Consider the following 13,679-nt stretch of genomic DNA (forward strand, 5'->3'; position numbering starts at 1 on the left):
CCAAGCCCTGAATTCATAGGTTCAGGAGGCATGTCCTGAGGAACCACCTTCCCCCATGGCCTGACCACTACCCTAGGTCTTTCTGTGGTATCCCTGACCCATGGATTCTTAACAGCAGAGGACTTTATCAGGCGGCTGCTGTAAGCTGATGGTTCTACCACTGAGTGTTTGTCAGCGCTCAAGTGCCAGATCACCTCCATTGCTGCCGTTGCTCTCCAATCCAGTGATTGTTAGAGGGCCCACTGACAATCCAGTGATAAATAATCCAGTGATAAAGAGGGCACCTGTGAGTTTTTATGGGAACAACGTTCTTTCTTGGTTAATGTGTCAGGGGTGGTTGAGCATGATATCAATACTTTGACCAAATTTAGTGAAGACCTATGTTCCTGATATTTGTCCTACTCTTCTTTCCCTTGGTTCTAGGAACATTTTTTGTTTGGATTATGCCTTAGTAATCTTGGCCATCATATAATTGCTGGCCCCCTGCACCCTGATGTTTTCTCAGCAACAACGTCAGATTGTAACAAGAGACATGGTTAACCAGGTTACTGTTCAGCAATATCTAATGCTCCCTAGAGACCCCCCAACAAAACTGTTTTGATTCTGAACCTCAAAAACAAAAAAGGGTAGCTGTGGGATATTGCAGGGCCCAATTGTGGGGGGTAACTAGGGGTGAGAATGGAGCTCCCAAGACTTAGCCTGAGCAGGACGAGTGTTAGATGACCCCTCCCCTATAGCCTACCCTTCTGATTTTTCAGCAATGGCCCCTCTCTTCTCCTCTCTCCCCTCTACTAGCCAGTGGTAACAACCAGTCACCCCAGGGGTGCCAGGGGAAAATTGATCAAAAAGGCCCCTAACCAGAATAAATGACAAACTGCAACATCCTACTAATCCCTTGTGCAAATGTGTGCTGAAAACCCCCGTAAAATGTTTGTTTCCTGTGTCTTGAGGTATATAAACCTGACCCTGCTTGCAATAAAATGAGTCTTCTCCTAATAGAAGCTCTTGGAGTGCTCATGTCTCCACATACTCACTCTCCCTCGTAGGTTTGCACCCCCTCACTATGGTGCTCAATAGGAGGAGTGAGGTGGGCTGCCATAGCTGGCTCTTTGAATGGTTCCGAAACCCAGAGTGTCGGTAAAAAGCACGCTGTTGCAACTTAAAAAAAAAAAAACAATGAAATATTACTTTCACTTTCAATTTCGTCCTTTTTAAAAAAGGAGAAACACAGGAAATACAGAACAGTAAACTGTTCACTGCACAGGAGCAGGTATCTCCTTGCTCTTATATAAACTTTTTCCTGAATTCAACGCTAAACTTCAGATTCAGTTCCACTCACCGAAACTCTACAAATCTCAGGTAAGGCTGGGATAAAGCTGGTCCCTCGGAGAGACTAAGGGGGCTTTTAAGTTGCCTTAGGTGGAAAAATAGAAGGGAACAAAGACCAGTGGAACAGGTGTGCTTGGTATGGGCTTGTTATCTGTAGGGGATCGGTGTGAGGAAGCATGGAATGTAGCCTGATGGTTTCCTGTTGGCAAGTGGGCCATAAGACCTGTCTTCTGTTCTGGGGACAGAGTGATCTCTGATTCTGCTGTCTCATCAGTCTGTCACTATTTTGTCCTGGTTACTATTTTGTTCGTTCGAATGCGTGGAGAGTGGTCTTAAGCATGGCTGTGGCTGGAACCGGAGGTCTTCAGCTGCCGGGGCTCTGCTCGGGGTGAGGAGGGAAGCTCAACCCACCCTCCTCCAAGGGACCCCGGTTCAGACGAGCCTCAAGCATGAAGAAACTGGCAGAGGAATCCAGTTGTGCAGGACCCGGGGGCGTAGATCTCCAAGCCTGCTCGGGTTGGGACTGGGCCTCCTCCACCCAGATCCCCCCATCCATCTTCCAGTATGTAGGCATTATACCCACCAACTGCCCCCGGCGCCGTGTAATCCCATCAACGGCCAAGACCCAGAGACTATAAAATCCAGCTCCCGGAAGCATGTGGCTGCAACATCTTATTTTCAACTTCCTACTATGGAGAACCTGGCGGGCCACCAAAAGTATACTGCCCACATGGCAGAGTCTGGCAAGCTCCCCATGGCATGTTCAATATGCCAAAAACCAGTAACAATAATGGGTCTCATTCTCCTGACTCTAAAAGAGCCTCGAATGTGGCACTTTAAAATCTCAGGGCTAGGATGGAGAGTTACTGGGGCCTGCTCAAGGCAATCAATGACCAACAGGATGACAGTGATACAGTGATACTATTTTAAGTAAACCTCATGTAGCAGTAGTATTGGTTACCTAACAGTGGCAACAAGAAATCTCTCTAGCTTTTCTGGCAGGAACAGGTTTGTAGCTTTTAGGCAGATGGTTTGCTCAAGGGACAGTGGGCTATTGGGAGTGAGTAAAAGAGCAATTGACTGAAGGTGCTTCTGAAGATTTACCAAAACTGTACCTGGATGAATTTCAAGTGGGAAGGTGCTAAGATTAAAAAAATAAAAGACAGATATCAGGGAAAAGATAACCTTACTGAAATTAATGGCCCTACTGATAGGGGGCACACACCAGACTGCTAGGCTTGTTAAACCCTATTTTATTTAAAATATTTTTTAAATTTTATTTTATTTTCAAAAAGTTGTTCACAATATTTGTTTACATTCAATATTTCAACACCAATCCTACCACCATTCCATCATCCCACCTCCATTATTTTCAATTTTCTCACCCAAGTCTGCCACATAGGCAAATGCTAAATAATTTATTTTTATTGCTTATTGTGAATAGAATGAGAATATATATGTTCCTGGAGTTCGAAAATTGTTAACTATCTGAGGTCCAGAGGTGTCTCTGTGCCATGCTGCTCTCTTCTGAGGTTCATTTGTGAGTCTCTGAATCATGGCTATTAATGAACTTAAGTGGTTCCCAGAGGCAGTTCCTGGGCATGACTGCCAGAAAACCAGAAGGGTGGGGAAACCGGGGAGGTCTCTTATCCCCAATTTTATGAAGTCTGTAGTTTTCAGTCACTAGTCCTTCATACCTGGCTTTTTCAGCAGATTCATTCTCATACATGATGAGTGGGCGGTGGGGGGGAAAACTTGGAATGAGCTTGTGAAGGTCAGCATGAACATAGCAGCAATTGGGTTCTGGAGGTTTGTGGATGCTGGGATTCATTTGGGATAGTTGAAGAGACTCACATGTCCCCCCCCTTGAGGTGCCCTCGTGAAATCAGTCTGGCACGGGATGGGGAAACATCTCTGTGGTGTTCTGCTCTCTTCTGAGATTCATTTGTGAGTCTCTCCTTTTTTTATATCTCTTTAAGATTTATTTATAGGTCTCTGAAGGCTAATAAATGAGTTTATAGAACTGAGCTGCAGATGCTTTGTGGGCATGACCCCATATACCTAACTTTTGACTACTTAATTTCTCAGGAAACTTGGTCACAAGTTGTTGGGGTCTGGTAAGAGGCACAGCAGCCATTTGGGGGTATCAGGAAGTCTGAAAGCATCATCAGGCTGCTGATTGACTCACTCCACAGGTTGACCTGCTGGGTGATACTGAACCCCATACGCCCTTTGTAAATCAAGCCCATTAGAATGTGTTTGTTCAATCACTCTTTAGTCTGATTTCTACAGAAGGGAAGATACAAAGACACATTTTTTTCTCCACCTTCAATTTGCTTGGCAGATGGTTTAACAAACCTAATCTATCAAACCAGGCTTGTTCTTGATAGGTTACTGATCTCAGCCAACACAGAGAGGCAGAGTCTAGTAAAAGTGAAGAGAGTAGAAGTTTATTGGGGTATTCCCCAAAACAGAGCTCTATGAACGTGCTAGAGTTTCTCTCGGAGGGGTTAGGGGGTCCAGACTTTTCTGGGACTGTCACTAATCCCAGGTGAAAGACTTATATGGCTTTAGTTCCTATGCTTTCTGATGGCCTTAAGACTAGGCAGTTTTATTATATCCTAGAATCCATTGCCATTGCCCTTCCCTGTCTAGTGCCTAAAGCCACCTCTCTGGCTTCCTCAATATTGATTGGAAAGGCTTCTGCCTATCCACTGAAGGTATCAATAAGAACCAAAAGATATTTATACCCTGAACATTTGAGCATTTTTTTGAAGTCTAGCTTCCAATCCTCCTCTGGGTAAATTCCTTGATGCTGAACATGTGGTGTTAGGAGAGAAGGTCCAAGATTCCCAGTAGGTTCATTAATGGCAAATAAGGCACGGTTCTGAGTTACTTCTCTTACTGTCCTGTACAGTCCCTTCCCAAGGGAAAGTTTGCACTAATGTGATTAAAGCATCTCTTCCAAGGTGGGAAGCTTTATGTATTTCCTTAAATCATTCATTAATTCCCTTTTTGAAAACTTCATTTCAACGCCATTTCCTCTTCTGCAAAGTATTCTGTCCTACAGGAATTATTCTATCATGGGGTATTAATCCCATGATGGAACAAGAATTAAGAGCCATTAAAAAATTCTTATTCTCTACAAATCACTACATGTGCTCATATGACTAAGAATAAATACTCAGACTCAATTTAGTGATTCACTTGGCCTGTTAGTAGGTTCAAGAGAAGGTCTGCATTTTCACTGGCATTCTCCTTGGCAAACTTCTGGCTTCAACTATCCTGGTCAGGCTAGTGATAGCATATGCAACTGTGAGTTTCTTTTTAGTATAGGCTGCTTACTCACAGTCAGTAAACCAAGTTTTATGTGGACTACCTGAGGGGGCTACCTTTTAAATCAAGCCTATTATTTATTCAATCACATTTGTAGAACTAGAATCTGATTCTTAAATAAAACAAGTTACAGAAATAGTAGAACTAGAATCTGATTCTTAAATAAAACAAGTTACAGAAACATGCTATTCTCTCCACCCTCACTTTGTGTTTGCCAGATGGCTTAACACACCTGACTTGTTCTTTTGAATAAACTCAGCAAGATTGGAGAATTCTTCATTTGGAGTACCCTATTTACTTACTGACAAATCCTGGGTATTGACTAAGACAGGAGACACACCAATAGTGGCATTGATTTTTAATCTGCATGTAAAGTTACCCAGGCCTGGTCATAAGATGTGAAGATCAGGTCCCACAATGAGCTGGATGTAGCCTCATGCCTGCAGGGTGAGGTGGAGCTGGCCCCAGGCCTCTCACTTTCTGTAGGAGTGTCCTGGCAGATTGGAGTACATCCCACCCCTTACTCAGGCCTGGATTTCCAGGTTTTTCCTGACACTGAGAGCAAAACCCAGGCTGGGTCAGTCATTGCAGATCTCCAGATACCTCATTTTCCATAGCAGAGATGATTTCCATACCTTTCTTGATCTGACCTGCTTCTAGGGTCTACCTGAGGTTTGTAGATAACTTATTACAGTGAATATTAACTATCAGCTCCTGTCATTTACCAAATCCCTTAACACTGTTTCCCTGGAAGAGGACTTTGGGGTCCCATGACTGGTTTTCCTGTCTGTATGAGGCATAGACCCTATTACAGAGAAGAAAGATGTTCTATCCAGATTTATGCAGAGCAACATAGTGCCATGAAGTATCAAGAAAATGCACTGAAGGAACAAAAAGAGAAAAGCAAATATTTTACTTTATTCACAATGAGATGCAATACACCTGTTTTCAGTGCATTCTAGACAAAAGCATTAAGATCTGTAGAGATAGAATAAACAATTTAACAACATAATGTCTAATTCATTTAATCCCATGTTGAAAACCTGTTTCAAATTCTCTAAAAGCACTACAACAAAAATCCAGACCATATCTCTAATATCTTTTTCATAGATAATGCCAAAAAGGTACTAGAACAATTCTGAAGATATAAAGGTTCTTGTTACAATACAGTTTGACCATACTTTCTTTCATTAAGATACAACCTCAAATATTCTACACATTCCTTTATATTCTCAAACCATCTACACTTTTCTTTGAATTCATTATCTCCTGTAACCTTTCGTCATTCCATTTCAAAATCAGCGTCACCTTAACAGGATTCCTTTCCTTTTTTTCCACTGAGGGTATCCATTATCTTTTTTACTTAAAACATACATCTATAATCCATATTTAGTCACATATCACAGGTATACCTCCTAATTTTTTAATGTAGGAGTACTGCTATTTATTCAGCTACTGATTCACTGATTAGCTGATTGAATTGGGCATGAACTCCACCTTACTTTTTTTCATAATTTTATTTATTTTATTCTTATATTTATTTATTGAATCACTGTGGGAAAATTTACAAAGCATTCAGGCTTACTTCTCGGTCATACAATGATCAAACACCTCTCCCTTCACCAGTACTCATTTTTCACCACCAAGAACCCCAATATACCCCCTCCCACACCTCCCAATGCCTGTGAGGCAGATGATTTCCACTTAACCCTTCTCTACATTGATTACATTCATTATTTCAACAAAAGATGCACCATTATTGTTTAGAATACCCCCCAACAATCAGAACTGCTGAAAAGGTATTGTGAAATATTTTGCTTTCTATAGCTAGTTATGAGAATCATATAATGTCATGTGGCCGCCATAGCAGGCACACGATTTTGGATTTCTGCAAAGAGCCAGATAATTACAAGATTGGTTTCTGTGCATCTGGTGTTATGGCTATGCTGGAGAGCTGCTCGTGGGGGGCAACTTGTGGCCTCGGTAGGGCGTGAAGGATGAGCCAGTACCGCCCCTCTTCCCTTGAGACTGCAGTTGTCCCGTCACCGCCGGCTCATACCTGGCTTTCCTATAAGCTCTGAGATGGCAGCCACCTTGCTGCTGGGGGTGGGGGAACGGCAGAAAGGAGCAACACCCTTTCCCTTCTGGGGAGGCATGGTGCCTTAGTTTAACACATGATCCATTCACTTTTCTGTCACAAGCTGCCGGGCTCTGGACTAAATCCTTTTGCCTCTGGAGCCATGGCCGTGCCAGAAAGCCGCTCGTGGGGGGCAACTCCTGACCTCAGTAGGGCGTAAAGGACAAGCCAGTACCACCCCCCTTCCCATGAGACAGCAGTTGCCCCGTCACTGCCAGCTCACACCTGGCTTTCCAATAAGCTCTGAGGCAGCAGCCACCTTGTATGCAGTCCAGATGCATTTCTGCCAAAAGCTGCTGGGTTTCGAGATTTGTTTCTGAGTTTCTGGGATTATGGCCGTTAGTTTAATCAGGAGCCAGAGAGGCCATTTGTAGGCAGTGACTTGCGGTCTCATTGGGTTGTGGAGGAAAAGGCCGGTTCCACCCCCATGTGGTGATGCCCCACGTGTCTCGTCACTACAGGCCTGACTGTCCAGTGGCCTCTGGAGGATGGTGGTCACTGGGCCACCAAGGGGAATAGGCTAAGGCACGAAACCTATTCCCACCTGGAGTGGCCCAGCGTCAGTAACCTACTGCAGGGACAGGACGCATTTTTGCCAAAAGCCTTTGGGTTCCGAGATTCGTTTCTGAGTCTCTGGGATCATGGCCATTCGGCAGTTCAATCAGAAACCAGAGACATATAGCTGAGCCAGAGGAGGTTTGTGGGTGTGTCTCCCACATACCTAACTTTTGTTTACATTCTTGGTAAACTTTGCCCCAAGTTTTTGGGGTCTGGCCAAAGGCACAGCAGCAATTTGGGGGTATCTGTAAGTCTGATGATGCCATCAGGCTGCTGATGCACTCATCTCACAGGTACAAATTGACTTGCTGGCAGCACCATACCTCCTTATCTCCTAATTTTTAATCTTCTTATTTTATTGAACTTAGTACAACATAGTCTCCCAAGAAATTTGGACACAAGTTGTCATCATTATCTCATAGAGCATGACAGAACTGGACTCTGCTGTTCTATTTCAAAAGCATTAAATTAGTTCTATAGATGTCCAAAAGACTTACCATGCCCACAATTAAAGATCTTATAACATATTACTCTGGCAAAAGTTCACTTCGTATTAGAAATTGACCAAACATATATTGAAAGTTTTATCTTTAGAACTCTTATTTCTAGGAAAACATATATGAAAGGGTTAAAACACTCACAAAGATTACCATGAAACAGTAAGGATTTCATACTTTGAATAAAGTTTTATTAAGTTCAAGATTACGTTGACAACTTTCTTTTCTCTCTCTCTCTCTGTCTCTTTCTGTCTCTCTTTGTCTCTCTGCTTTGGGCATTGTGGTTTGCAATATTTATACTGAAAGATTATAAGAAAAGTGCTCACCATAGAGGCAGTCAGGAAGTGGGGGATGGAAGGGATCAGTGGGAACCTGGGGAATGTACACTAATGGAGGGATGGGTGTTGGAATACTGTATGACTGAAACCTACTCATGAACAGCCCTGTGCGGGTCTCTCACAGTGATTCAAAAAAAAAAAAGACTAGGTTTATAAAGCTTTTCTGAAACAAAGTTATCACAATAATAGCATACATTTTCATGTACTGGGAAGGTTAGCAACATAATATAAAATGAACCTGATTGCTTTCGTTTCCCACATTTTCCACCCATTTATCCATACTCAAAAGTAATTAAAGCCAAAGAGGCAAATACTAGCAGCTTGCATTTTAAAAGTGGCTCACTTTTTAAATTTTTTCTTCAGTAAGAAGTCCTGATGCTGGCCTGGAATTCCAGCAGGGAAGTCTGATATTTTAAAACTTTTACCAAGACATACTGCTATGACTTCAGACTGTCAGACTGAAGTCTGAGATTACACCATTATTAACTCTTGCCTAAGTAGCTCTAGAAATTTGCACTGTAGCACTGTTGTCCCGTTGTTCATCCCTGTGCTATAGCTTAAGTTATCAAATATCTCAGAGATCAAATAAAGTACCACTGTAGCACTGTTCTCTCGTTGTTCATCAATTTGCTCGAGTGGGCACCAGTAACATCTCCATTGTGAGATTTGTTGTTACTGTTTTGGGTATATTGAATACGCTACAGGGAGCTTGCCAGGCTATGCTGTGCGGGCGGGATACTCTCGGTAGCTTGCCAGGCTCTCCAAGAGGGGCAGAGGAATCAAACCTGGGTCAGCCGTGTGCAAGGCAAACGCCCTACCCATTGTGCTATCGCTCCAATAGAGATCAAATAAAGTAGTAGGATAAAAGTTTTGCAACCAATTTTATAACTCTAGAAACTCATGTTTTAAGCCAAACCTTACTTATAACTTGTTTATGTGCCACCATTATTTCAACTCACAAGATTTTCTTGGTCAGATATTCTAATAATTCAATGTAGATACAAAATAATATATACATTTAGACATATCAGCATAAGAAAATGTTTGAGTCATCAATTTTTATCACACACTAGAAGACCTTCTTTAACTTAATTTTTATAGTTATTCTACCTTAGTTATTTCAAATCATGAGCTTTCAACACCAGATATATTAACATTTCCATAAGCCAAAAAATAAACATGCTTTCAGACACAGAAAAGGACCCTTTGTTCTTAAGAAACTTTTACATGTCAACAGAAGAAAATACTTGAACTGCTAATGTTTATGAAGATGTGAAAAAAATTCTTTCATTTAATTTTTATGGCATCTGTGCCTATTATTTATAAAACAGCCTAAATTCTCTTTAAAATTAGCAGATGCTTATAAGTAAAGCTTTGCACTATCTCACAAAGCTCTTATATCTCTCCTGCCTTTGGCTCTAACTCCATGCCCTTTCTAAACACAGTACAGGTTCTGAAACTGAGATAATTCCAGGGATCAGGAATTCTTTAACCTTTTAACTGAAAAGATCTAGATTGAGAATTTCAATTTCTTCTCATGCTCAACACTCTGCTTAGAAGTCTTTCAGTATGTTCTGGTGTAACAAGGTACAAAAGTACCCCAAAGTACCTAACTTTTGAAATGATTGGGTTGCATATCGCTCTGACCACTCACGATGATGCAGCTTATCAGATCTAAGGATTTCTACTTCTTGTTTCAGCCTGGCTCTAACAATCAAGTGTTCCACACAGGCAGAAAGATGAAAGACAAATTGACTACAAACACACATGTACATGCATATATGTCTACAATTGATTGATCGATCTGACCCTTCAAGAATGGCAGGAAGAGAGCTGATGGATTGAGCAAGGAAGGAGCAGTCGCCCAGGCAAACTTAGCCCTGTTAGCCAATTTGGAACCTTGCCCACTGTTTTCCAGCCTGACCAGACTGTTTCCTGCTTGTTAAAAATGAGTCAAAAATTGCTTTTGTTAATAAAAAGCCGACAAACAAAATTGTTGCCATCCTAAGGTGGTAAATGTTACCATTTTTGACTTTTCTAGTTCTGAGGTAGATAATTAGCCTTTTCTAATCAGACATGGTGATAAGTTGCCTTAGTGTCTCACTTCTTCATCCCTAATATTAAATAGTTAATCATATGATCACACATCTCCCTCTGTTCTCTGCTTTGATAATCCCATTTCTTCTGCTTCTTCCTAAAAAGATCCAACTGCAAATTGGTCTGGTAGTGCAAGCTGCCATCTTTCCCCGTGTGTAGTCATACTTCAGTCATGTGGTGTTGCAAAGTTTGGTAAAATGCTTCTTTTCCTAAAACTGAAAAAAACCCTAAAACAGAATGACCCTTTGGCAAAACTATAACCAAAAACTCTCAGGAGGTTATGCCACCCTGTGACCTGGCATGCCCAAAATGTTACAGGACGGGGTACCACCCTGTGCCCTGGTGACAGGAAAACCAAGAAGCTGCAGGAGGTGACACCACTCAGTGACCTGGAAAACCAAAAAAACTTGCAGGAGGGAACACCACCCATGACCTGCCATTGGTCAGAGGTTTGTTGAATTCGGCCGTCTCCATTAATGGTCCCTATTTTCACTACAGGCATCTCTGGTAAACCTGTAGTTAGGCAGACCCAAAGCTGGGTGTCCAAACTGAACCTGGTGCTGTGGCCTTAGAAAAAATCTTGCTACTGGAAACTAAGTGCTTCCTTTCTTAGCTTACTCCCTCTGCTACATCTTCCATTGCCTTGCTCGCGTGCTGCATCTTTCCTGTTTTTTTTCTTACCTGCCTTTTACTCCATTCTTCTCTCATCCCTTAAATTGCCTAGAGCTAAACCTTCTTGCTGCCTTCAGCAGCATTTTAATTTACCTCTAGCTATTTCTCTTGTTAGACTGAAAGCGAATGGGAAAGGATTTCTGCTTGGGAGTTGATCTCTTGCCTTAGTTTCCCAGGACAGGTTTCCTCCTGTCCCTCCCATAATGATCTGCACTATACAGTCACTTAGATAGGAGGGCCTGTGGGAGCGCAAGCACACACATTCACACAGAAGTGACAGACAGGTACTCGGTGCTCAACACAGTTCACTGCTCCCTCATGGCTGTGCATGAGCACCAAGAGGAGATCCTCACTGAGAACCTGCTTTGCTTTATCAGCTTTGCTGAAGTCCTTAGAACACACTGAACTAGACAGGGTCCATTCAGAGTACATAAGTGCTTATGATATCAAGGGATATCTGCTTAGAAAGAGAAAACATTCTATTAATTGTGTAAGAATAATTTAAAGTGAGAATGCCATAAAACTGTAGAATCAACTTTTACACCTGTGTTACTATGTGTTAAAAATAACTAATAACTAGTTTGAGCCTCCCCCGCCGCCCGCCAGCCCCAGGAGTGATCCCTGAGTTCAGAGCCAGAGTAAACCCTGAGTAACCCTAGAGTAATTTGAAGTAAAGTATTAAAAATAGGGAATCTAAGTTTAATAATTCCTCAGGACAAGTATCAGAACATCAAAATGAAAAGTTAGTCCCAAAATAGCTGCATTTTGATATTTTGAACCTGAAAGTTCAACGCTTATTTACAGCTAAGAGCCAGAGGTGGTTTGTATAAAGTTGGTTATTTGCCATGGGTGTTTCATGATAGAAGTTCAATGAAATTTTTGTTACTGTACCTCATAGTGGGGCTGGAGCGATAGCACAGCGGTAGGGCGTTTGCCTTGCACGCAGCCAACATGGCCGACCCAAGTTCGATTCCTCCGCCCCTCTTGGAGAGCCCCGCAAGCTACCGAGAGTATCTCGCCCGCTCGGCAGAGCCTGGCAAGCTCCCTGTGACGTATTCGATATGCCAAACACAGTAACAACAAAGTCTCCAATGGAGATGTTACTGGGCCTGCTCGAGCAAATCGATGATCAACGGGAGGTCCTTTACTTACTTACTTACTGTACCTCATAGTGAATTAATGAAAAAATTAATTAAAAAAAGAAATTCTGACCTAGTCATAAATTGATGTGCCATTTGGATAACAAAACACAGAAAATAACATTTTTACTCTTTGGCCTACTGGAGGCTCTTCTTGGTTTACAGGTTTTCATGGCGTCTGCACCCAAAATGATGACCCCCATTTGTCTGGTGGAAAACAAGAATGAAAAATTGTCAGTGAACCAGGAAGCTCTAGAGATTCTACAGAAGATTTCTCAGCCAGTGGTGGTGGTGGCCATTGTAGGGCCATATCGTACAGGCAAATCCTACCTGATGAACTGTCTTGCAGGACAAAATCAAGGTGAGTAGTATACTAGGTCATGAAACAATTGCTTCTCTCTAATATATATATGCATATATAATATAAATATAATATATTGATATATGTAAACTTTATATATGTAAGTTTCTATATGTTTAATAAAACATAATATTATATATAATCCTTCAGACGTTCAGCATTGGTCACATAAAAGGAAAAACTAACTCCTCCCAATAATACAGCATTTCAACTTAAACTTTAAATGTTTAATTGGAATTAATTTCTTACCCACTTTACCCACTTTAGCTTTACTTCCAGCAAGTAAAATGTTTCCTGAATTACTGAAGTTTCATTCTTCACCTGCTCAGTCTCCAGGCTCTTTCAATATCTATACATACATACATATATATGTATATATATATACCTTCTCTTGAAACATATTCTGTTTCCATCTGAAATATTCCCACCAATACATAGATATGATATAAACTTCCTGTTCTAATTTTGTTATTCCAAATGCTCTATGCAATTTGCCTTTCATTGGCTTTAAAACATACCTTCATTTATCATACTCTTGTAATGGTTATCACTATCTTACATTTTGTCGGGTCAATGATAAAACTTTGTCGATATCGTGCACTCTTGTGAAGCATTGTTCTCAAAGTTGAAGTTTTTGTTTTGGAAAAAATAACTTACATAATGTTGTTCATTCTTGAGGAAATCAAAAAATACCATCCAGCATGCTGAGGTATTTTCATTCCTTCCTAAGCTAATTTGTGGTGTCCTCTGGTTACATAGATGACTTGCTGCTACCATTGTTATGCTTTTGCCTCTCACCTTGCAGGTTTTCTTCTGGGCTCAACAGTGCAATCTAAAACTAAAGGTATCTGGATGTGGTGTCTTCCCCACCCCTCCAAGCCAGATCAAGTCCTCATCCTGCTGGACACTGAGGGCTTAGGAGATGTGGAAAAGGTATGGGAAAAAGTCACAGATAGTTTCTTTTCACTTCTATTATTTCTCTTGAAGATTCTTAATTTAACCACTCTGATCTATCTTTAGACTTCTGAAACCCAGCTATTTTAAATGAATAAATTTTGGTTTAGTTGAATCTTACTACTAGGTAAGACAAGATAGGTTGTTATAGTAGATTAAAAATTATTTTCCATTGGCAGTGAATGAAATATTTGATTAAATTTGGTCAGTGATCATTGAGCATTGGAATTCCAGACCTCTGAGCATTGAAGCTCTCTATAG

General features: G+C 41.3%; 1 protein-coding gene across 1 annotated transcript in view; it reads left to right on the forward strand.

Moving 5' to 3' along the window:
• Window positions 1-1,268: 1,268 nt before the first annotated feature.
• Window positions 1,269-13,679, forward strand: part of LOC130031709 (guanylate-binding protein 6-like) — a 34,254-nt gene continuing 21,843 nt past the window's right edge. The window contains exons 1-3 of the mRNA XM_056123164.1: window positions 1,269-1,359; window positions 12,251-12,464; window positions 13,270-13,397. Of these exons, the coding sequence (XP_055979139.1) occupies window positions 12,275-12,464; window positions 13,270-13,397 (318 nt within the window). The 5' untranslated portion in view covers window positions 1,269-1,359; window positions 12,251-12,274. The remainder of the gene's footprint in view (window positions 1,360-12,250; window positions 12,465-13,269; window positions 13,398-13,679) is intronic.

This window comes from Sorex fumeus, unplaced genomic scaffold (assembly GCF_029834395.1).
Source record: "Sorex fumeus unplaced genomic scaffold, SorFum_2.1 ptg000047l, whole genome shotgun sequence".
NCBI classification, from domain to species: Eukaryota; Metazoa; Chordata; class Mammalia; order Eulipotyphla; family Soricidae; genus Sorex; species Sorex fumeus.